The sequence below is a fragment of the Marmota marmota genome, unplaced genomic scaffold (genome assembly GCF_001458135.2).
Source record: "Marmota marmota marmota unplaced genomic scaffold, marMar, whole genome shotgun sequence".
In the NCBI taxonomy this organism is placed as follows: Eukaryota; Metazoa; Chordata; class Mammalia; order Rodentia; family Sciuridae; genus Marmota; species Marmota marmota.
Window position 1 is genome coordinate 30101918 of NW_026000037.1, and position 26863 is coordinate 30128780.

General features: G+C 34.2%; 1 protein-coding gene across 1 annotated transcript in view; it reads right to left on the reverse strand.

The window, feature by feature from the left end:
- The window catches only part of Lrp1b (LDL receptor related protein 1B), a 1807788-nt gene that overhangs the window by 348572 nt on the left and 1432353 nt on the right, over positions 1–26863 (reverse strand). The window contains exons 42-43 of the mRNA XM_015479144.2: positions 14856–15045; positions 11349–11553 (exon numbers count right to left, since the gene is read on the reverse strand). Coding sequence (XP_015334630.1) covers positions 11349–11553; positions 14856–15045 — 395 coding nt within the window. The remainder of the gene's footprint in view (positions 1–11348; positions 11554–14855; positions 15046–26863) is intronic.

A 26863-nucleotide genomic window follows, 5' to 3' on the forward strand; every position in this document is an offset into this window, starting at 1 on the left:
CTGGGAATGGAGCCACCATTTGACCCAGCTATTGCCCTTCTTGGACTATTCCCTGAAGACCTTAAAAGAGCGTACTACAGGGATACTGCTACATTGATGTTCATAGCAGCACAATTCACAATAGCTAGACTGTGGAACCAACCCAGATGCCCTTCAATAGATGAATGGATATAAAAATGTGGCATTTATACACCATGGAGTATTACGCAGCACTAAAAAATGACAAAATCGTGGAATTTGCAGGGAAATGGGTGGCACCAGAGCAGATTATGCTAAGTGAAGCTAGCCAATCCCTAAAAAACAAATGCCAAATGTCTTCTTTGATATAATGAGAGCAACTAAGAACAGAGCAGGGAGGAAGAGCAGGAGAAAAAGATTAACATTAAACAGAGACATGAGGTGGGAGGGAAAGGGAGAGAAAAGGGAAATTGCATGGAAATGGAAGGAGACCCTCATTGTTATACAAAATTACATATAAGAGGTTGTGAGGGGAATGGGAAAAAAAAAAAAAAACAAGGAGAGAAATGAATTACAGTAGATGGGGTAGAGAGAGAAGATGGGAGGGGAGAGGAGGGGGGATAGTAGAGGATAGGAAAGGTAGCAGAATACAACAGTTACTAATATGGCATTATGTAAAAATCTGGATGTGTAACCGATGTGATTCTGGAATCTGTATTTGAGGTAAAAATGGGAGTTCATAACCCACTTGAATCTAATGTATGAAATATGATATGTCAAGAGCTTTGTAATGTTTTGAACAACCAATAAAAAAAATAAAATAAAAAAATAAACTTGAAACTCAAAAAAAAAGAAAATTCATATTCCAATAAAATAGATAATCTTAAAGACATCATCAAATTTCTAGCGACATATGAGCAACCCAAAATGAATCAGGAGGAGATCAATTTTAAGCAATTAAATTGAAGACACCATCAAAAGCTTACCAACAAAGAAAAGCCCAAGGCCAGATGGTTTTTCAGTCAAGTTCTATCAGACCATCAAGTACTAACACCAATCCTCTCCAAATTATTCCATAAAGTAGAAAAGGGGGAAATCTTTCTAAATTAATTTTTGAAGCTAGTATCACCCTGGTACCAAACCAGACACACACATATCAAGGAAATAAAATTTCAGACCATTACCTCTGATGAATATAGATGCAGAAATTCTTAGTAAAATACTGGCAATTTGCATTCAAAAACATATTAAAAAGACTTTGCACCATGATCAAGTGGTGTTTATCCCAGGGATGCAAAATGGGTTCAAAAAAAACCAGAAATCAATAAATGTAATTCATAACATCAATAGGCTTAATGCCAAGAGTTACATGATTCTCTCATTAGATGGAGAAAAATCATTTGACAAAATACAGCATTCCTTCATGTTCAAAACACTAGAAAAGGGGCTGGGGATGTGGCTCAAGCGGTAACGCGCTCACCTGACATGCGCAGGTTGCTGGGTTGGATCTTCAGCACCATATAAAAAAATTTAAAAAAAAGATGTTGTGTTTGCTGAAAATTGAAAAATAAATATTAAAAAATTTCTCTCTCTCTCTCTCTCTCTCTCTCTCTCTCTCTCTCTTTAAAAAAAAACACATTAGAAAAACTAGGGATAGTAGGAACATACCTCAATATTATAAGAGCTACACATGCTAAATTCAAGGCCAATATTATTTTAAATGGAGAAAATGTGAAAGCATTCTCTCTTAAAACTGGAACAAGACAGGGATTTCCTCTTTTATTACTTCTATTTAATATAGTCCTGGAAACTCTAGCCAGAGCAAATATACAGAATAAAGAAACTAAAGGGATATGAATAGGAAAAGAACTCAAACTATCCCTATGTGTTGACAAGATAATACTATGTTTAGAAGACCAAAAATTCTACCAGAAAACTTTTATAACTCATAAATGAATTCAACAAAGTAGAAGGATACAAAATTAATACCCATAAATCATTTGCATTCCTATATATCAGTGATAAATCAACTGAAAAGGAAATTAGAAAAACTATCCCGTTCATAATTGTCTCAAAAAAATACTTAGGAATTAATTTAACAAAAGAGGTTAAGGACCTCTACAATGAAAACTACAGAACACTACTAAAGAGAGAGACTGAGGAAGAGATTAGAAAATGGAAAGATATTCCATTTTCTTCAATAGGAAGAATTAATATTGTCAAAATTGCCATACTACCAAAAGGGCTATACAGATTTAATGCAATTCCCATTACAATTTCAGTGATATTCTTCATAGAAATATAAAAACAGTCATGAAATTCATTGAAAAAATTTGAGGACCAGAATAGTCAAAGCAATCCTCAGCAAGAAAAGTGAAGCAGGGGGCATCAGAATACCAGACCTACAGAGTTATGGTATAGAGTTATAGTATTATACTACAGAGTTATAGTAACAAAAATAGTATGAACACCAATGGTATACAATAGAAGACACAAAGACAAACCCACATAAACACAGTTATCTCATGCAAGACAGGGGCACCATAAACATACATTGGATAAAAGATATCCTCTTCAACAAATGGTGCTGGTAAAACTGGAAATCCATATGTAATAAAATAAAATTAGACAACTATCTTTCACCCTGCACAAAACTCTACTCAAAGTAAATCACTGACCTAGGCATTAGACCAGAGACTCTGTGCTTACTACAAGAGAAAGTAGGCCCAACTTTCCATCATGTCAGCTAACAAACTGAATTCCTAAACAGGACTCCTAGAGCACAAGAAGTAAAATCGAAAATCAATAAGTGTGGGGTAGTAACAAAATTAAAAACAAAAACAAAAACAAAACAAAAAAAAAAGCTTCTTCGCAGCAAGGGAAACAATCAAGAACATAAAGAGATGGCTTTACAGAATGGAATAAAATCTTTGCCATCTTCACCTTAGAGGAACATTTATCTCCAGGATATATAAAAAGCTCAAACAACAACAACAACAACAAAAACCAAATAACCCAATCAAAGGAACTGAACAGATGTTTGACAGAAGAAGAAATATGAATGGGCAATAAATACATGAAAAATTTTCAACATCACTAGAAATTAAAGAAAGGCAAATTAAAACTACACTGAGATTCCATCCCAATCCAGTCAGAATGGCAATTATAAAAAATCCAAGCAACAATAAGTGTTGGCAAGGATGTAGTGAGAAAGGTACACTAGTACATTGGTAGTGGGATTACAAATTGGTGTAACCACTCTCGAAAGCAGTATAGAGATTTCTCAGAAAACTTGGAATGGAACAACCATTTGACCCAGTTATCCCACTCCTTGGCGTATACCTTGGTGACTTAAAATCAGCATACTATAGTGATAAATCCATATCAATGTTCCTAGCAGCTTAATTCACAATAGCTAAGATATGGAACCAAACTAGGTGAACAACAGATGAACAGATAAACAAACTGTGGTATATATACATGCAATGGAATATTACTAAGCCATAAAGAAGAATGAAATTATGTCATTTGTCAGTAAATGGATGGCACTGGAGACTATCATGCTAAATGTAATAAGCCAATCCCCCAAAAAACCAAGGCTGAATTAATGTTCTCTCTGATATGTGAATGCTGACTTAGAATAGTGAGGCAGAGGGAGGAGTAGAGGTTCAAGGATTGGAGTGGAGTGAATGAGGGGAAGGCAGGGGATGGATATGGGCAAGACAATAGAAGGAATCAGGCATAACTTTCCTATATTCATATATGAACACACTACCAATATAACTCTACATCATGTACAACCACAAGAATGAGAGTTATACTCCGTATATGTTATATGTATGATATGTCAAAATACATTCTACTGCCATATATAACTAAAAAGAACAAATTAAAAAATTCAAACTTTTTGACTGTTTTGGTTAGTTTTTTTTCTCTGCTGTGACCATAAGATCTGAGAACAATTTTAGAGAAGGAAAAGTTTATTTAGCACTTATTGTTACAGTAGTCCAGAGATGACTGGCTTCCAAGGTGAAGCACAACATCTTGGCAGAAGGGTGTGGTGTAGGAAAGTAGCTCATGTCATGGCCACCAGAGAGTAGAGACAGAGCTCCCCTCAACAATCATGAAATATAAACCCAAAAAGCACATCCTTACTGACCCACCCCCTCCAGCCACTCCCTATCTGCCTATAGTCATCACTCAGTAAATCTAGTCATCTGAATTAATGCACTGATTAGATTAAGGCTTTCATAACCCAATCATTTTACCTCTTAATAGTATGGTGTTGTCCCACACATGAGTTTTGGGGAGAAACCAAATATCTAAACCATAATAATGTCAATAAAGATGAGGCAATACTGATTGTTTTGGTTAGTTTTACATTGCTGTGATTTTTTTCTTTTTTCTTTCTTTCTTTCTTTCTTTTTTTTTTTTTTATGGTGCTGGGAACCCAGAGCCTTATGCATGCAAGGTAAGCACTCTACCAACTGAGCTATATCCCCAGCCCCATTGCTGATTTAATACCCAACAAGAACCACTTAGTGAAGGGAGAGTCTATTTGAGGTTCATGGTCTCTTCATGGTCACAAAGGTCTCCCTCCGTTCATAGAGGGAGACTATGAGTCCTTTGCCCTTGGTCTGAGGTAAAGCAGAACATCATGGGGAATGAAGGTTCCAGAGGGAAATTTTTCATCTTATGGTGGAATCAGGAAGCAGAGACAGAAAGGGATGTGATTATAGGGAAGGTACACCCCTCCAGGGAATAACCCCAGTGACCCACCTCTTCCCCATACCCCATCTGCCTACAGTTACCACCCAGTCAGTCCCTTCCAACTAGGATGAACTGACTACATAACAATTCTCATGATCTAATTATTTACCTCTGACTATTTCTGCATTAACAAGAGCTTTAGGTTAAAAAAAAAAAACACACATATACGTTTTTATTATTTTTCATGACAAAAATGATGAACAAACTTCTAGAAGAAAAAATAAAATACTTCATTATACTTCTATGGGCAAAGATGTTTTAAATAAGAACTCAAAAGTATAGGCAACAAAAGCAAAAATAAACAAATGGTCTAGAGGAAATGCACCATAGCAAAAGAGGACATACCAGTTAATATCATACCACATAAGGACATTTTTAAATTGAATTTTTTTTTAATATCTAAAAGAAGACAATAATGCCCAGTTCCACCGCTTTTATTCTTATAGGGCTGGAGGTCTTAGATACAGTAATTAGGTAACAGAAAGAAATAAAGTTCATCCACAATGGAAAGGAATAAGTCAAATTGCTCCTTTTTGCAGATGATATGTTTGTATGGTTTAAATAACTAAAACTCTAAGAGAGTCCAGAAAATGAAACAAACAAAAGGCCACTTTTGGATGAACAAACTAATTTGACAAGTTACAGAACACAAAATCAACATAATAAAATCAGTTGAGGTTCTATATTACCTGAAAAAGGAAACAAGAAAGCAATCCTGTTTACAATATATATTAAAAAAAAAAAATCAAATCCCAGGAATGTATTTAGTCAAGGAGAGAAAGAACTCTACAGTAAAAACTACAGAACTACAAAAATTAAAATTGCATCACAAGTAAATGGAAAAATAGTCAAGGTACATGAATTGGAAGAATTCACAATGTCTATACTACCCAAAACAATCTTCAGATCCAATGCAGTCCTATCCTGTAATATCTTCAAAGACATAGAAAAAGAAAATAGTTGTACAATTTCTGTGAAACCATAAAAGACCCTGAATACAAAAAGCCATATTGAGAGTAAAGAACAAAACTGGAGGCCTCATACTACTTCACTTGAAAACATCCTACAAAGCTGTAGTGACCATAACAGCCTGGTGTTGGCAGAGTTACTGCACAAGGTAGGACACAATCAACAGAATGAGAGGCTAAGACACAGAATGAGAGAAAATATCTTTAAACTATATATTTGACAGTGTTACTACCCAGAATATATAAGGAATTAAACTAATTCTATAACAAAATTAATAATCTGGTTTAAAAATGGACAAAATACCCAAGTAGATGTTTCTCAAAATTAGACATACAAATGGTAAACAGGTATATGAGAATGTTCAGCATTATTAATCATCAGGGGAATGCAAATCAAAACTATACTGTGATATCACTTCATCCTAATGAAGCCAGATTTAAAGTTAGGTAGTCAGTATAGTTAGGTAAATCGGGTCTAATATCGAGTGAAATCGAAAATGGAGGCCATGCTGACAATGATTCGGGGAAACGCAGGACAGCTCATGGAATGTTAATGAAGTCCCAGAAAGGCCCTAGGCCAAAGTCCACCCCAAAGAAATGTTAATGGAGCCCAGGAAACAGCCCCCAACAGACTTGGAGATAGCCCATCCCAGAGAAGTGATAAGCCCATCCCAAAAAGTGATAATTAAGTCCTTCCTGCCCTTTTGGCCCACCTGTGTCCTAACCCTTTCCCCTTACATTCCATCACCAAAACTATAAAAAGGGGAGACAACTGCACTTCCACGGATTCCAGCTCTTGGGTCCCCTTCTTCCTCCGGGAGAAGTCTTTTCTGCTGTCCTTTAATAAACTTCTAATTTCTACTCTGATCTTGCCTCGGCGTGCTTCTTTGGTGCTATTCTTCAACATTGGGGAAACAAGGACTCGTCACAAGTCAACAGCGGTAACACTAATTATGTAAGAGTAAAAGAAATTGAAGTTAAAGTGTAAAAGACCGGGTATTGTAAAGTTTCTAAGCTGCAAAGCCTGAGTTAAAATGTAAAGGACCAGGTATTGTTAAGTTCCTATGCTACACCCAAAACCTGAAATTCCTGTAGCTGTTAAAACAATTCCCGGGACTGTCCAGTAGATAAATAACCTGGACCCTGTGCAGTTTGGCACGTAGGCATTCAGGGCCCAAACCAATCAGTTTGAATGTACCCCCTCTTCCTGCCCGACCTGGTCCCGCCAATGAATGTACTAATCATGTCTAAGAATTGTTGTTTGATTTTCCCGCGGTGTATGGTGATTTGTTAAAGGAGACTGTGATGTATGTAAAGTCCCCGCCCTCCCCAAAAAGTGTACTTAAGCACTGCTCAACCCCTGCTCGGGGCTCTGGGCCGCTCTCCCTTGTTGAGTGAGCACGGAGGCCCAGCGCGCTGGATTCTCAATAAACCCCCTTCTGCAGTTGCATGAGTCGGTCTCTTGGTGGTCTCTTCCTCTGTCGTTCGCCGGACCCTTACAATTAAAATTGCTATTATCAAAATTCCAAAATAAAAAATCTGGCATGGAAGGAAAAAAATGGGAACTTTTATATACCCTTGGGGGAATTCATATAGCCATTAGGGAAAAGAATATAGAGATTCACTCTCAAAATTTGAAATAGAGCAATCAACTTATCCCAAAATCCTACCACTGGGTATTTATCTAAAGGAAATGAAATCATGTCAGAGAGAGAGCTCCATACATACTGCAGTATGCTCTTCACAATAGCCAATATTTGGAACCAATCTGTTTATGAGCAAATGAATGGATAAAGAAAATGTGGTACATATATCAAAAAAGAGTATGTCCATAAAATGGTGAAAACCTTATATTCATGGAAACAGATGTACTTGTCAAATATTATCTAAAGTGAAATAAACCAAACATAGACAAATACTGCATGATCTTACTGACTTGTGGAATATGAAAAAGCCAACCATACAGAAATAAAGAGTAGAAACATGGTTACTATTCTAATAGAGTTGGAGAAGGTGGGGGGAAAGGAGGATGGGGAGAAGTTGGTCAGTGGGCACACAATTACAATTAAATAGCAAGAATAAGTACTGGTGTCCTATTGTACCACAGGATGAAGATCACTAAGGACACTGTATTATACACTTAAAAGTAACCAGCATAGAGGGTTTCTGAATATCCTTGCTACAAAAAAAAAAAAAATGTTTGAGATGCTGGATATGTTAAGTACACTGACTTGTTCATTATATATGTTTATATATATTCATGAAATACCACAGTGTGCCTCAGAAATATTGGCAATTATTTTGTGCTCATTAAAATATTTTAAATACAAAGCATAAAAATTAAAATTTTTAATATTTAAAAATACTTTTTTGAATTTTCAGCAAAAATAGAAATTTGCTAGTTTGGGAATTACAACTGGACACATTTTTAAAATTTTGAAACAAAATTATTTAAGTGGATTAGTCATCTTATCACTGGATCACCTAGTGTAGCTATAATTTCCATGCATAATAATGGGAGTGCAGAATAGGTTGATAAAAAAAAAAATAAATTGAAGGCTAAGGATTTCTGTAGAGAGATGTGAAAACATTTTCAATTTTAAGATATAAAACAAAGATGTTGTGTCCGCCGAAAACTAGAAAATAAATATTAAAAAATTAAAAAAAAAAAGAAAGAAAATAGTATCATATTCAGAAAAAGATTTACATGGTTTTTTTCCAAAAACATTAACCCCTAGGTTCATTTAGATTTTCTATGCTGTATTATGAATCAAATACTTTTGTCTGTATTCTCACAATAATTCTGAAATTTAGGTGGAGAATTCTCATGTCAGAAAACTGAGAATTATAAAGGTTAAATAATTTGCCTAAGGTCACATGATCATTAATTGTAAAAGACAGACCAAGAATTAAGTACGTTTCTTTGATTCAAGATTATTGCCTTTTGCACAAAGTAAATCTCATCAAGACTGAGCCCATTATTCTAGTACTGCTTAAACACTGTACTGTCCTTTATCAGTGCCACTCAAAAGAGCCACTCCACAATGTGATGAGTTCTCTCTACCATAATGTAAATCAATGTACTGCTTCCTTTTTAAAGAAAAGCCCCCCACCTCTCTCTCTCTCTCTCTCTCTCTCTCTCTCACACACACACACACACACACACACACACACACACCTTAAATTGAATTTAAATCTGCACAAGCATATATGTTAGAAATTAGTAAACTGAGAGACCCCAGCCCAATAACTTTAGGCCCAGTTACAAAATCATCAGGGCATGCTACAAACCTGTGCAGGCACCAGATGTGTTTTTCAGATAACCAGTTAACAGGCACCAGATGTGTTTTTCAGATAACCAGTTAAATGTAACCGATTAGGAAAGAACAGGATGGTTGGGAAAGAACCGGGTAATTGTGTCCCAGGACACGATTGGGAAAACCGGAACAGATAAGCAGGAACAGAAAGAATGGAATGTAAAACTGTGGGTTTTCCAGGAACATACAGTGAAAAACAACCTTGCTCTTTAGGTGACCTATATGCTAGGTTCAAAATGAACAATAAGAAACCTGTTGCTTGCCGCGCGCGCGAAACCTGCTCCTTTACCCCATAAAAGATCTGTGCCCCAAAGCCCGGTGTGCCAGTTCACCGAAGCTCCGGCTGAGGTTCTGCTGCACACCCGCAGGCGCCTGTGTCCTAATAAACCGCCTCTTGCTTTTGCAGCCAGTGTCTCGTGTGCTTTTCCTTGGACAGGGAATCGGAGGGTCTTTCAAAACCATGATCTTCTGTTGCTCTTTTGCTTCTTTAAATAAAATTTTAGTGGAATACTGGCATTCCTATTCTTTTACATGTTCTCTCAGCTTCAGCAATGTTAGACCATTATTATGACAGAGACCATCGGGTCCATTAAGCTACCAACAACATTCACTATCTGGCCCCATTTCAGACCTTCCTCAATTCAGGGAGGGGTTTCTGCTGTGCTTCCAGTAGGGCCTGGATGAGGTAAGGCGGTAAGGAATGCTGGGGTGGTATAGCCATCTAGGTCTAAGCCTCTGAGCTCTTTTCATTTTCAGATTCCAAGAATGTTATTCTTCATAGGATAAGAGTGAAGCCAGAATCAGACAGGCAGTATAGATAGGTAAATGGAATCAGGTCAGATTAGAGTCAGGCCAATTTTTAGTGAGTCCTGGAAAGATGGAGACTGTCCCTTGAGGCATTGGAATGTTAATTCCTTCAGAGCCCTTCCTCCCCCCCCTTATCAAGAACCTGGCCCTGCTCCAACCTGTTGCTAAGGTAACCTGTCCCAGGAATTGCCCCTCCTTACAGGGATCTATACAGTTGTTAATTAATGTGTCCTGGGCTGCACCATCCTGCCCTTCCCCCTTCAACCCACCTGTTTCTCACTTTTGTCCACCCCACCAAGCATTCCTGGGCCTAGTCACCAATGCAGGAAGGAGAAAGATTAGGGGAAGAGAGCAGGAGAGCCAAGGAAGCCTAGGACATAAAAAAGACAGAACACCTTGCTTCTGGGGATAAGAGGATACTACTATGGCCCCCTTCTCCCTAGTGGGAGAAGCCTTTGTTAACCCTTTTTGAATAAACCCTGCTTTATATACTTGCCTCAGTGTGCTTCTCTAATGTTCAAACTCAAAATGTGAGTAAGCAGGACTCCTCACCAATAGCTGGTGATATCAAGAGGAGGGACTTGAATTTTTCCATTCTTAGTGCCCTGAATACCCTCAGAATGTGTTTTCCAGGGACAACAATAGGATTCTTCTGCTAACATTTCATTTGAAATTCTGAGATAACAGACTGCCAGTAGAATCAGCCTGACTTTGAGAGGAATCTCCTATCTCCAAAACTTCTAAGATTGCTTCAAGGACCTGTTGGGAAAAGTATAAACGGCAGCCATACCCCAGAGAAAAAACCCCAACATGGCGCCTAAGCACCTCTTCTTCCTACCTTCTTCTTTTCTGCAGTGGCGGGAAAAGTTCCCGCGCCCGTGTGAACTCTCCCGCCGGCGCCAATTTCAAATCTCGCTGGCGGGGAACCTTAGCCCCAATGAGAACTAATTCCTGGGCTCCGGAGCTGATATCTGAAAGAACTTTCCAATAAACGGGTTGCCTGCCATTTATCTAAGCCCTACCATCTCCCCCTTAGTTCTATATAAGCACACTGCTTTTTGCAATAAAATTGGAATTCTCCCGGCGAAGTGTCTTTGCGTGGGGAATTCTTTCAGGACCCAAATACAAATAAACATTTCATTCTTTCCTAATTTTCTTTTGTGTTTGGGCAACTAACCAATTTCATTTCACATTTTTGAAAGCTATAAATAGCAATGAAGCATATGCAAATCACTCAAACAATTCCAGTTCAATTAATAACTAGGAGAAAATCCATTATTGTCTCTCCAGAATAAAGTTTACAAAAAGATCAGATGCCTCTATGGCAGCAAATGCATATGGAGAAAATTTTTAAAATATCCACAGAGATTGTTTCTTGTCCTGAATAGATTAGCTATTCAATTGGATTGGTTCAAGCAATTAGCTATTTTGAAATTCCTTGATATGCATATTTTAGCAAAGTAAAAAAAATATTCTTCTAATATATCATTGTATAAATCTATAACATAGAAATTCTCTATTAACTTACATGTCTCTGGGATCCATCATATTCACACCTTTCAATTTTTCCTAAGCTGCCATCTGAGAAATACAACTTTTCAGCACGATGGTCGATAGTGAGTCCATTTGGAGTAAGTATGTCTGTACTGACAACCACTTGAGCATTTTTCCCAGTCAGGGTAGATCTTATGATACTTGGATGCTGTTCATTCCAGTTGGTCCAAAACATTAAACTAATAAAATTATAATAATAAATAATTAAAAATTTCATCAAAGTAAAAACATTATATAAACACAGCAAGGCCAAGCTATTTAAAACAGGCAAATTTATTTGGCATCTATTCTATGACCCTTAAGGAATCCAAGTGATAAGAGGAGATGTGGATATTATATTTGTATGAACATTTTTTTCCAGGTTCCTAAGCTTGGAAACCATTTCTGAAAACCAATTATCCTGTACATTCCATCAAATAACAATTTAATTAAGTTGCTTCAGTTTGATGCACAATGAGGATTTATTTTTATCAGGTAAAAAATAGTAATATTAAATTTACTATGAACTGCAAATGTGGCATAATTTATCAATATCACATTTAAGCAGATCTAGTATGATCCCTTTTGGATAGCTTTGCTAACTATATTTTCTTCTATAATTAATGAAAATCAAAATCCCTCTTCACTTCTAGCTTTGCTTTTTATATTCTACATTCTTCTTTATATGTTTTTTTAAAGAAAAAATAATTACCAAACTTGCGTATTTCTATATATGTTTTTCTTTCCTCCCTTAGTTGATTTAAGAATTATAATGTTGTTTCTGGAATTTTAGGGGTGGCTCTCAAATCCTTAAAGACAGCATCTGCTGCTTGTAGGTTTTACAAAATGTTTTAAATCTGTGCTTGTGAATTGATACTTGTAGAAGAGCTAGGATTCTATGGATACCATTAGAATTCTCTGGGAGAGTACAAAGGCTGTCAGGTTATAGTCTCCAAGCCATATTTTTACTGAAATTGGTTCTCATTTTCCTGTTTTATCTATTGAGTTGTCCCTAAGAGTTTATTTGAAGTTAGGTTCTTGGTGCTTAAAGAGAGAAGGAGAGAAGATGGAAGGGAATGAGGATGGTAGGTTTTCTGCTTTAAAAATCTGAAAAAAACAAAACAAAACAAAAAAACCTCATGCCTAATAGTCACAAAGAAAACTACCATGTAACATTTAGTATTTACAGCAAGATTATATACATGTACTAAATTATTCCTATATGTAATCATCTAAAGGCAATTTCGACTTATAGTCAACACAATTATACAACATGTGTTTTTATTTGAGTATTCTGAAAAATAAAAACTTATTATTGGAAAATAATCAAGTTCTCAATAGCTACTTGATAATTTAAAAACAATCCATATCCATTAAAGAAAACAAAGTCATCTTTACTCTTTATTAAAATATTTAGTTTAATTTTCATCTATTTTAGAGAATACAAAAATATTCTAAGTGACCAACTGTCAAAAATATTCTGTCCTATGAATTAGTAAATTTCTATTTTCTTAAATTGTTTGCAATTTTACTCATAAATTTTACATTTAAAATGAAATATTTCATTAATTAAAACATTTAAAAAGTTACCCATGTAATATGAGGTATTAAACTGACAATCTGTGTTGTTTTCTTAAATTGTTAGCTTTAGAATTAGAGAATTTTGGAGGCATTAATTTTCTTATCACTTCACCTCTTCAATTCTCAAATGAGAATGCACAGAGATCCAAAGAGCTTATGTATTTAAATTTTGTACAAATAACTAGGATCTAAGCAAAGTTTTGAACTCAAGGTGTCTATCTTTCAATCAGAATTTAGAATTTTATTTAAAATTTTCTGCTAAATAACATATAATAAGCATCTGAAAGTGTCATTGATATACATGACGATAAAAATGTCTTCTCTATCCTTAAACTTTAATTTCAAATAATATTCCAGTTAAAATATTTTAGCATGTTTAGTAATTCTAATATACATTGTACTACATGCAAGATGAAAGTGTAAATTTTAGTGTATATAAATAAATAGTTTTAGGATAAAGCACTTAGCAATTCAAACTATGTATTTATAAAATATTTTGAGTGATTTCCCTGTGTTCATTCCAAAATTGAGTCAGACAGTCCTTTAACCAATTCTTTTATTCTTTCTGTAAGGACATTTATTAGTGTCCTGAGATTCTATTGGTGAACCGCTGAGGTAAGCGTAATTAACTCAGAATAAGTTGCTTGGCGACCCGACAGTTTTGTGAATAGAGATGGCTCTGCCAGAGCATCACAAGGCCTGTGTTCATCTGAACTAAGTCATCAAAGCTGCCCGAGGAGTCTATTTGCCCCTCAGCTTCAGAGTTTTATGTATAAGTTGGTGTTCAATTAAGTGAATTAAATCTAATTTTACTTCCAGCCCAGATTCATAATTATTTCACACTGAGTAATTTATCTAGTCCTTTCTTCTGACAAGAGGTCAGGGTCAGTGGTTATATGTCATTGCTTTTTATTCTTCAATTCCTCTTCACCATGTCTAAAAGGACTCTTCTATTTCTGCTTAGTTAATGCTGGACTGGTCAGAGCTTTGCTTATTTATTTCATTGAAAAAAAAAAAAGGATTTTCTATTTAAGAAACAATCTTGAGGGGCTGGGGCTGTAGCTCAGTGGTAGAGCACTTGCTTAGCATGTATGAGATATTGATTGGGTTCAATCCTTAGCACCACATAAAAATAAATAAAACAAAGGTATGTTCATTTACAACTTAAAAAAAAAAACTTGCTATATTGTTGAGAATAAAATACCATAAATGTGTATTGTTGTTCTGCCTAACCTGTGCTTTGTGCTTCAGTTTTCTGTATAACTGCTTCCTTTATGACATCTGCCCCCAAATTCCCTTTTTGTTCTACTTTGTTTTATCCTATTCACTCAGTAAGGTACATTTAGTGTTGTAAATTTCTCACAAATCTTATTTTAAATATCTGCTCAATATATCAGCCAACAGATATAGACTACTGTTTACCTAATGTTGATAACATATCTGTTCACAAAGTTTGTTTTCCTTTTTACTGTTTGTTTTCTTTGTGTTTCAATTGAAGATGTCCTATTCTTAAATTTGTTTCATTAAAGTGAAAAAAAGAAACCTCTTTTACTTCTTTAAAGTGAAACAAAACCCTCTTTTGTGTGTATATATTAATAGCTTTGTTTTAAATTTATAATTCCCATCAGCTCTGCATTAAGATCTTCTTCATGCTACATTTTCCAGCATAGTATTGTATCTTTCTATTTTCTTTTCATCATTTAAATTTGCTTTTACTGGATCTTTCTTGGAGAGGCCACCTGATATTTTAATTATTCATACTTATAAGACTTTCATTAAAGAAATAAATTTTTATGAATTATGAAGAATGCTTCAAAGGAAACATTTAATCTTGAAGTTAATCTTTTTTTAAAGTTAACATAGATCTGACATTCTTCTGACTTATAATTATAGTACAAGAATAAAAGGACCTTTTTCTTACTTTTGGCATTCGTCCAAGGCCAGCACATGTGGGTGGTCATCCTCTGACATGGTGATGACCGCTTCTCTGTCAAAAGCTCCAGGCCGGGTTTGGTCCACTGTGTGCCTAGTGATGGATGAGGTAGTGGAGCTGGTCCAGTACAGTGTATCCCAGGCTCTGTGATAGGCAAGTCCTTCCACAGAACCTACATCTGATGGGGGCAAAGAATAAATTTATATTTTTATTTATAAACAAAAACCACATATATTTCAGCGAGAAAAAGGGAATCAATATGTTTTATATGTATCTGTTATTTAATCAATCATTCCTCTACAATCCTCCAAAATAAAAAATAATAACAATAGTGATGCCTACAATTGAGAGTTGATTACACAGACCAAAATATAGCTCTGAACAGACAAATTTGTCATGGGAGCAGTTCTGCAAATCCATGTCATTAAAAATTTAGTCTTCCTATCAAGAAACCACAATCAAATTGATGGTTTTTTTTTGTTGTTGTTGTTGTTAAATGTAGGAAATCAGTGATCTTCTCCCTTTTTAACAAGTTAATCTTAATTTTCAGAAAATATCCAGTATGCAACACTTACAAATGCTTTTGAAAAATCATATGTCAGCAATACAATTTAGGTACAATCATTATGGATTTTCTATTAATAACTATAGATTTGGAGATATCAAGAAAAACAGACACATTGAAATTATAATAACAGTATCAAAAAAGCAAATTCAATTTCATATTTAAAACTATCAAAGATGGTAGGCAATGTTTTACTAAGTTAATGTGGAAATTATTTGATTCTCTTCTATAAATGTGATATAAAAAGAATACAATATGAAATTAATTGCCAGCAAAAGCATGCTTTATATATTTTCAGAAAAAAGATAAATGGCAGTACATAGATCCTCATATACAAAAAGTGGCAGGGTGAAAAACAAGAGTAATTATTTCATAAAACTCTATTTATAACCACTAGGATAATGTACAGTAGCTATTATAATTTTCATTGATATGTTTTGAGAACATCTTTAAGTATAATCAAAGGATTACAATTTTCCTTCATGTTACCTATTTTTTTCAGTTATTATTCTTAATATTTAATAACAGTGTGTGTGTGTGCCTTAAGCATACATGTTAAAAATTAACATTATTACAGATATTTCTATGATTTTTCCTTAAAGGAAATTCTGAGAAGAACTATTTAGCTCTTCTTTTTTAAAAAAAGTACATAAAATGATTGTTTTCAGACTTATGGTATATAAATATTTAATTTGGGAAGGTCAATAGAATCTTGTTAGAGTGCCAAACAATAATTAAAGCTTTTAAACCCAGATTTTTCTTCATATGATTACATTTTGTCACTTGTTTTTCTTTGTACATGCACCACAGAATATCCAATATCAATAAAATTAATAGCCACAAGTTAGTGGGTGCTGTCTATCTGCTAAGAGTTTCACAAACTATTCTGCATACATTATGCTATTTTATGTATAAATCTCGTCTGTGGAGTTTGTTTCATTATTCCTCTTTTCCCAAGGAGGCAACTAAAGGTTGTAGTGTTAAGGCAGGTTTTATAGTGTTAAAGCAATTTTTTGACAACAGGTTCTTCTACTTCCAAATGCCTATGTTCATGATAACCAGTCTTTGGGGATGAGTTGTAGAGACTTTTTCCTAAATTTCAATCTATACAGAGTTTGAACTAAACAAGTGATCCAATAAACTTAACTTGCCTACTGTGGGGGGATGGTATAACAAACAACTTTCCATGAGTACCCTTCTCTCAAACAGTGAACAGAGTAGTTTATAAGGAATTGATGGAGGCGATTAGTATGGAAATCTAGGTCAGAGATGATAGAAGAGAAATTATAAAATCATGATAAAATTGATAAATTGGTTAGGTTGATTTTATGTGTTTCACATGATGCCCTTTTGGGGGTTAGTAGGTGGGATGTTGATAATGGTTAAAAGTCTTTCAGCTATTAAATAAAACTGCATTTTTGCAATTTCATTTCATTATAAAATATAATAACTCTATTGGCATTGTTTTTGGTACTATATGTCTTCATCATTCACAAAGAGAATGAGAAATAACACATGTCTGGAAAAATCCAAGAAAATAAGAATCAATCCATACTTATTCTGTACTATTCCCTTCTAGTGACTTGACAGATCTTCCTGGACACTATCCTGCCAGCCAGGAAGAAGCCATTCAGTATCACAACTGAGATAAAACAGATGCTGCTTTCTTATGGCTGACATAATTGCAGGGCTACTAAGTTACATCTGCCTCATTGTCCAGATACCGTCTCTTTGATGTTATTTTTGTCACAGATGACATACTAACAGAATATTTAAACATAATCTGGTGTTATATTTTATAGTAATTTAGAAATGGATTTCTTTCTCAAAAAGATATTTAATACCGTATGTGGTGCTCACACTTATAATCCTAGTGACTTGGGAGACTGAGGCAGGAGGATCACAAGTTTGAGGCCAGCATCAGCAATTTAGTGAGACTGTCCCAAAATGAAAAAAAAAAAAAAATAGAATGGGTATGTAGCTTAGTGTTCCTGGGTTCATTCCCCCCCCCCAAAAAAAAAAAAATTATAGTTTGTTATGAAAATTTGTTACTAACAGAAAAGACAATTAAAGATATATACATTATCAAATCATGAAAAATATTTTAGTTGTTATAACATAAAACATTTTTCTACATTTTATAATGATTTAACAACTGTGGTAGGTGTGTGTGTGTGTGTGTCTGCATGTGTGTGTGCATGCACCCACAGGTATGTGTTTAAAAAATGAGGTTCCTGAATCATTTGAACAGCAAGAAAAAGAATTTTGAGGTATTGATCCTGGAAGACAATTATATAGTTAAAATAAAATAACTATCCAGTCGGCCAGATCTGAGCAGAGTAAATCAATACAGAGTTAAACATCCTTGGAACTCAAGGATGTAAAATAAGCATAATTAAGAAAATAACAGTGCTATTTCAGCAGCTCCATACTTTTCACCTCAAATATATTGGAAATGTGAAATGTGAAAATACCACGTCCACACCCCAAGTACTTAGCAAAAAAAAAAAAAGGTCCCTACACTTTCTACATCCTTGAGCATGAGTGAGGTTCTGATACAGTCTTGTAAAAGTAAGAAAGGAGGCCAGTTCTTTAAAAAAAAATAATAATAATACTAGTTAGGCAAATTATGCAGAACCATCCTATACCACTACTTCCTGTATTCCACAGCAATAGAGGGGAATTTGATCCAAATAGCTTTGCAGACAGCAACCAGCCACTAATTTAATAGTGACCCAAAGAGCTTCATTTCTCAGAGAGCACAAGTACGTTTCATTGCCACTGAAGAGGGGACCATAATTCCCTTGTCTACACCAAGTTCTAAAGCAAGGGCAAAGTTTACGGAATGGGAAAAGCAACAAGGATATCACTGGTGGGGAGCTCCATGTACAAAACACTGCTATTCATCCGGCTAAGCTAATCATCACAGACAAATCCAGTTGTAAAGTTAACAAGAAATAATATTTGTTTAAGAATGTGCTACAACTCTAAGGGGTCATACTGACCCACTCCTTGAATGTGCCCTACTGTCTTGTTCTATGAAATAACGGAGTATTAGAGATAGCTGTGGGAAATTATTATAGCTAGTATAAAGCATCCCAATTTTTTGAAGTATAAGTCACTAAAACACAGAGTAGTAACTTTACTTTCTAATTCAAGTACAAATCTTAAAATAAGAATTTTATGACTGCCGTATTCCACATATTTCTTAACTTAATTTTTTTTCCCAAAGAAATAGGATCCTGGATCTATTTAACAATCTAGAACTACACTGAGCTTTTTGTATGTGGTTGCTTTAAGCCTAACTTAAATTTTGTCTAAACTCTACCCATCCCTAAAAACCTCTAATAACTCTTATTTTTTCTTTCTTTCCTCTTTCTGTCTTTCTTCCTTTCTTTTTCTATCTTTCTGATTAACCTTTTTTTTTTTTCCCTTTGTAGAGTCTCCTTCATGAATCAATAACGTGACATGGTTAAACTACAGGTTTATTTGAAAAATCTAGTATTGTTTGATGATAAAATACTCAACAGACCTGTAATAGAAGTAATTTTCCTTAACTTGAAAAATGAAAACTAAAACCCTATCATATATAGTTTTGAAAAAGGAATACATTTGCCCCAAACCAAGAACAAGGCAAGACAGTCCTGTCCACATTTGCCTTTCTATTCAATGTTATATTGAAGATTCTACCCAGTGTAACTAGATAGATAGATATATAGATAGACAGGAAGAGAAAGAGCATTCAAATTGCAAATGAAGAAGTAAAACTATCTCCAATTGCAAATAATAAGTTCTTCTGCATACAAAATGATAAGTAATCCACAATATAAAAATAGAGTATTTAGGGATAAATTTTGTAAAAGAATGGGAAAATTTCAAATTTATACCTCAAAACACTACAGAATACCACTTTAAGAAATTAAAGAAGACTTACATGAATGGAAAGATATCCCATACTTATGGATTGGAAGTCTTCATATTATTAAGAAAGTAATCCAATCCAAAAAGATCCATAAATAATGTAATCCCTATGAAAATCACAGCTATTTTTTTCCTAGATACTGATAAACTGATCTTAATATACATATGGAAATATAAGGGACATTGAACAGTCAAAACAATCTTGCAAAAGAAGAACAAAATTAAAACACTCACATTTCCTGATTTCATACTAAATACAAATATAGATTACTCTATAAAGGGACTGCTCCTTGGTATTTTAAGAAGGAGAAATGAAAATATTCTCAAAGTAAAGATGGTAATAGTTGCACAAATTTGTAAACATATTAAGCATATTATGAACCCTATGTATGTAAATTATACCTCAATATGAGTAGTTCTGGAGCTATCTTGGCAAAAATAAATAAAATGAGGCAGGAATAAGCATCAATGAATTGGACAAATTTACTTTTTTAATTTAATAAACACTGGTATTTTTATTATGAATTTATCCACATGAATTTTATAATGTCCCAAAGAGACTTCCCTAACTTCTCATTCTATATACATATGTGTGTGAGTGTATGATAATATTATACAAAATTATTTTAAGATTTGTGGATCTGATTGTCAACCAGTAAGGATACCATTGAAAATCTACATACTTAGCACTTTCTTTTGAGTCAAACTTATTCAGGTGCTTTACAAATGTCTAATTGGGTTATTTTCCTTTATCCTACTTTTCAACTCAATGGACTCTGTTGGATTTTGATGAGGACTATTTACTATGACTTAGACTACTACTACTTTGGTTTGAAGGCTGAGTCAAATTTTTTTTACTCACATCAACAAACAAATTAAGAAATATAATAAATTGATTATTTAAAATATGTTTCAGATAGAGGTCTTCACTTATTTCCTTAGATTATTTAAGTTCATCAGCATATCAAAAAATAGTAGGACTGATATAACGCAGTCCATTCTGATTTGGGATGGCCCAGTACTGACTGTCAAATATTTGAAAAGTCAATCCTGATCACTCCTAAACCACAGCAATATCTTTGTACCTCTGCACTTTGCCTGCAACTTCTTTTGAAATCATTTAACTGTTAAAAAGCTTAACATATTTTTGTTAACCAATGTAATTCAATAAAAACTAACTAAATAAAATCTACATTAAAGCCTAATTTTTTTAGCAAGGAGAAATTCTACTATAAATAGAAATTGACTTTTTTTTTTTTTTTTGGTGAGAGATCAACTGAAAAACACAGAGTATCCATTGAATAACTTAATTCAGTTCTGGATGCAAAGATACATGCCTATAATTCCAGCAACTCTGGAGGCTAAGGTAGGAGTATTGCAAATTCATTGTCAGCCTGGAAAATTAGCAAGACCCTATGTCAAAATGAAAATTTAAAAGGGATGGGGGATGTAGCTCCACAGTAGAACATCCCTGGGTACAACTGCAACCTGGGGTGGGGGAACTAATGAGTTCACTAAGATGGCAGGAAACCATAAAGAAATAACTCAAAATCCAGTTCTAGCATTTACAAAAATAACCCATTAGCTATATAATGCAAAGAAAATACACCCCAAAAAAGTTTCTATAAAACTGTGCCATTCTTGAACATGTGAATCTGGCTAATTTTGAGGTCAAAGCACTGCATTCAAGCACATAAATATGGATCCACTAACTTTAGGATCCCACCCCTCTCAGAAGAGGAGATCCAACTCACACAAAGGGTTTGAGTGGGGAACAACTCTGTCCTTCCTTCCCTTTTGTTCCTATTACCCTATTTACTATTTTTTTTTTTAATCCAAGAGCAAACTTGTTTGCAGGGATGTAACTCTATCTTCAACAAAGACAACTTTTATTATCATCCCCAAGCAGTTTTAATTCCCTTAAACCAGAGCATCTCAAATATTTCCATGTCAGGGAGAGTCTTTGTTTTCTATTGTGTAACAGAACAGTCCTATTTATTTGGTTTTCCCAGAAAAGAAGAAATATATTGCCCTAAAAAAGTACTGAAGCAGCTTCAAACAGCTTGAAGCTTTTAAGTTACAATGATTTTTTTCTTTTCTTTTTTTTTCTTATGTAGTGTTTTGTTTGTTTCTTTTCATGTTTAAAAACATTTAAGTTCTAAAAATTAGCTAAGACTTCAGACTCAGCTGAAAATTATACAAATTTAGACATGTCTCTATCTCCTGTCCCCATTACTAAAAACGAAGAAATACAAGTGAAGAAAAGACTGAATATATACATGATTATGGTTGTCAGTCTACCTGGAACAAATAGAGATAAACACTTACTTTACTGAAATTAAGCTAATGTCCAGAAAAACATATACATCAAGGTGCCTAAAATCATCAAGTATGCCTTAGAAAGGCTGGACATCCTGAGCCACAGTTTGAGATTTATAATAAGAAAGAAACTTGGAGTCTACCCTTGCTTTCTTCATGAGAAAGTGAGGCAAATCTTCAGGGAAAAGTCATGAACCAGAACATTCTTGAGAAAGAGATGACTCTGCCCATCTCTAGGTACCAGGATAAGATCCATAATTTTCCTAAATCAATTTGCATAATACAAAATAATCTCAATAGAGATTCACTGATAAGCAGCTAGAATATATGATAATCCCACAGTACGATCTGAGAAGGCCTTCTTATCCAAATTAAGACCCAAGTGTCACTTCAAGTTTCTCACTTTCCATTATTAAGTATGGGTTTTCTTGATTTAAGATTGTTTCCAGGGGTTCTTTGCTTTATGGTTTCTGTAAATAATACTCTTTAGAGGATAACTTGTTAAGTAATTAATGATTGATGGCTTATTATGTATTATTGTATTCTATTATTTCAGTGGGGCATAAAATGTGAGCATTTATTATTCAGAAGAAGAAAAGATGAGGAAAAGCTTCAAAACAATCTTGATGGAGGCATAGATATGTAGTCTTTTGGGAATCCAGCAGTAGCGCAGTAATATGTGGGTTCTGAACAGAAATGCAATATTAAAACCATCATATGAGCTATTCTCTGGTAATGAATTAGACATTTCATGAAAAAGTACCTATTGAATATTTGCCAATTGTGGATCTTTAAATAATAAATGAGGTATATACAGTTAACTGGGTAGAGCACAGATGTAGCTTCTATTGCCATTATGATTCTGATCTGTTACGGTTTTCGTCTCAGAATGGACAAGTGTCCTCTAAATTGAAAGCTATCAATAACAGCCAGGATGTTGCATTTACACCTGATGCATAGCATTTATCCAGATGTTAATTTTCAATTACTTCTTTAGTCCTTCCTTCAGTGCTGTCCTTCTCTCTACAGACCTACAGACATTTAACCTAGCACTACCAATAGTCATATATATATATATATATATATTTTTTTTTTTTTTTCTATTTAACTTTCCTTCTGATTTGGGGGTTATAGTTGCTTCCATTGTCTGTGGTCTGATTCTGCTTTCTGGGTGAATTTTTTAAAACACATAATCACCCTTTATTCCTTGATTTCTCTCTGACTTTCATCAGTGTCCTCTCTTCTATGCTGTCCTGATGCAGCAAAATCATCTGCTTCGGCTTCTTCACCCCTCCTGTTATCAGGTTACTGTCAAGCAGCATAGAGCCTGCAAATGTTATCCCAGATATCCTCTTGCTGCTCTTCCAGTTCTCTGCCTTTTGAAGCTATTGTGTCATTTGGTCTTAAACCTAAGAGCCTCAGAACAAGCTAATCTTCTATGTGCTGACATAGAATTTATTCCTTTATACATTATTATATGTAAATAACTTAATCCAATATGTATGTCTTTAAGCTGCACAGAAATAAGACAAATTGAATAATAATTCTTTCCTAATCAGTATAACACTTATAAAAATACATTCAGGAACACTTGTAATTTTTTTTTTTTTTTTTTATGATTTTAGAACATCAAGAAAAGAGTAAACCATCTTAATCTTTGGATTCCAAATCCCTTTTCCTTTCAAAAGCACTTCAAGTATAGGAGCTCATTCTCCTGTGACAAGCTGAAGTAGTCATTTGCTGGATTTAAAGAAAAACTAAGTAAAGATATAAAGAAATATGGCTTTCTGAGGGGATATCTTTTCAGTATTAATATGAATGTGAAATGCTTCAGAGAATAATAGGATTTTGTATAGTCATTTGCTTTTAGATTTTAGAGTTTTTGTTATCAGGAATCCAGGAAGAAACTAATGAGATTAACAGTTAAGAAATTAATCTTTCAGAAATGGAAAGAATTCAAATGTTCAAGCATTATAATTACAGAATGTTAGAAAAAAATTAACATTTTAAGAGAGTATAAATTCATTCACCTTACCAAGCAGATAAAACTAAGGGGTCAGTTTTCTAATAACTCTCTCATAAGTTTTACTTATGTTTTTTCCTATCACTAATATACTACATAGATATTTTTGACAGGATCACAAAGTTACATTTAAAAATAAAATTATGAAATCAACTAAGTTATTTTCAAGGTTTCTAGAACACTTTCCATTTGTATTAAAATCATCATCTAAAATATACCCCTTAGCTTTCCACCAGCCTTATAAATGTATCTCTATTGCATCCTGCAATCCCCTCATTTTAAGGGAAGTGTGTATCCCCCTAACAGACAAACCCATTACCTGTGCTCTGAATTATGTTGTTCTCTCTATTCTTCTCAAGGACCTTGCTCCTTTTGTTTCCTCTGCTCTTCCCCTACATCATAAAGGTCCCTCATTTTTTTGCAGCATCTCCATAGTACACAGAATTATAGCTCTTTTGAATTTAGAACCCCTTTCAACTACTCTTCCAATTTTGCTTCTTTCATTGTTGAACTTCTCAAATGAGTTGTTATGTATTCTTTTATTTCATGTTCAACTTCAGTACATTAATGCCTGACACTTTCCTTGGTAACTACACTGAAGTTATTCTTCCCTAGAAATATAGTAATAATAATCAGCACTTAGCAATAACAATTTGGCAATTTCGTCATTGCTACATTCAGTGAACATTTTCTCTATTTTACTTCATAGCCATTGACGGTTCTCATTCTTCCTAAAATTCTTTCAAAAGTTATCCCCCAACACTGTGGTAGTGGGGATTGAGCCCAGGGATTCTCTACAAATGAGCTGCATCCCTAACATTTTTGGTTGTTTGTTTTTATTTTGAAACCCAGACTTGCTAGCTAAGTTGCCCAGACAGGCCTTGAACTTGTCTTAGCCCACTGAGTCTCCAGGGTTACAGGCCTGTGTCATCACACTCATCAAGGGTTGTCTTATGTTTGTTTTTTGTCATTCCTCCTTCTGGTTTTCTTATATATCATCATTGTTTCCTTCACAGTATATTTGCTAGTAACCCCTTCACCAAATCTCTCTATGTAGGTATAATTGAAGGTTTGATTTATGGTAATCCTTTTCCATCCTCTCTTGTATATTAGCTCTTCTAACCATTTCATTAAATATTATCTACATGCTTTTATTTCTAGACCATATGTGTAATCATGATTATATGTTTATATCTACCCACCAATTATTATATCTTTTGTCATCTGAATGATATCTCAATAGAAATATTCAAAAAGATTTTCACCCCAAACTTAATTACCTAAGTAAATAACATTCACTCATTCAAACTAGAAACCCAGCAATCACAATGAATATTTTCATGTTCTTACTTTTTGCACATAATCCATAATTAAATGTTTTTAATTTTATCCCCAAGGCACATTTTAAGCATTTCCATTTTGTTCTCCAATTCCACTATTATCACTGTCATCAGCATTTGCCCGAACTTCTGTTCCAGGCTATCCTCCTAAGCATCATTCTTGTAGAATCAGTTAATTCTCCTTGAGCAAATCCAGGTGATCATAAAGCATGTGTCCCATCTCTGCCCTGCTTAAAATCCCTCAATACTAGTCCATCACATTTAGAATGAAATTTTTGTTAGCTCCTCCTTGCCTCTCCATTCTCATCTCAGGGCACTCTCCTTGCTTCTTTCATGAGGCTCTGGCCACACAGGTCTTTTAGGGACTTACATCTTCTTTTTAGACTTTTAGAGACTTACATTGACAGGTGATACATGGAGTTTTCTCTTCCATTTTTTTCCCTAGGTCTGATATTTCTTGAATACAAAATTATTGCCCATGTTTCTCACCAAATTATTTTTCTCTGTCCCTTCTTTATCTTCCTCATAATATAACATAATTTTTTTTGTGTGTGTGTTGATTTTGTTAGTCTCATCCTACTACATTGAGTTCATGGAACAAGTTTTCAGTTGTTTTCTCTCACTGAACAAAATCCCAGGCCTAGAGCAAACAACAGATATTATTTGTGTGATAAACTGATATGAATTTCTCATGCCTGGAAGGTGGTATCTGTGTATTTATGCTTTAATTTTTTTATATGCCCAAGACCTTGCATATTGGAAAGGCATTCAGGGTAATAAACACAAACTCCAGAATCATATAATAGCTATCTATGAATATGGCACTTCTCTTTTTTTAACTTTGTGACAATGGACATCATTTAGACTTCTTGTATTTTGTTTCTTTGTCTGTAGTATGGACATGGAAATAGTACCAAATTCATAAGACATGTGTAATGATTATGAGTTAACCTATGTGATGTATTTAGAGTAGTGCCTAGCACAAAATAAGGGCTCAGTATGTCAGCATTGTTACTGTTGCATTCTCTACATAAGCCTACAGCCAATTATGCTTAACAATGCTAATGCTCTGTTTGATAAAGTACGGTCCCCATTTTCTACAAGTAGAATATTAGAGATAATAGCAATTGTGCGTGTGTGTTTCTGAACTTTAAGAAGCTACAATCTATATTTGTAATTATAATTCTGTTTTTATTATGGGAAACTGGGTTTCAGGTTTTTTTTTCCTCATTTTTCAGAATAAGCTCAGACAACTGAACTACTTAATATGCTTTTGAGTTTCAGTGTTTCTGTATGATGATATTGTAAATGTTGGATGTTCTTTTATATGGAGAAGTGGTAAGCCTGTAGGAAAATTAAAATGATAGAAAATATCAAGTTTTCATAAAATAATATGAAAGAGACAAGGATGAATAGACATAGAGAAGGATTTAAAGACAGAAACAGCAGTGACTTTCTAAAAGAGATGGACGTTAATGAAGCAGAAAAATAGAAAAAGTCTATTTCAGATAATGGAGATAGGAAAACACTTGATTCTCTATGGTCACGTTTGCAAAGGGAAACCGAAATCAGTAATGGAAAATAAAAAGACATAAGAAATAGATAGAAACATTTAATCTCTAGGAAACAACTACTGTGCTTTAACATTTAGCTCAATCTGAAAAAGTGCTAAGAATATTATTTGAACAATGGGAAGACTGCTTACTCTCTCATCTTTTGAAAACCATGTGATATAATCAGAATTTTATGTTTGCTATATACATATAATAAACATTGCATAAAATACCATATGTATCCACACAATATTAAAATGCCTTGATCTAAAAAC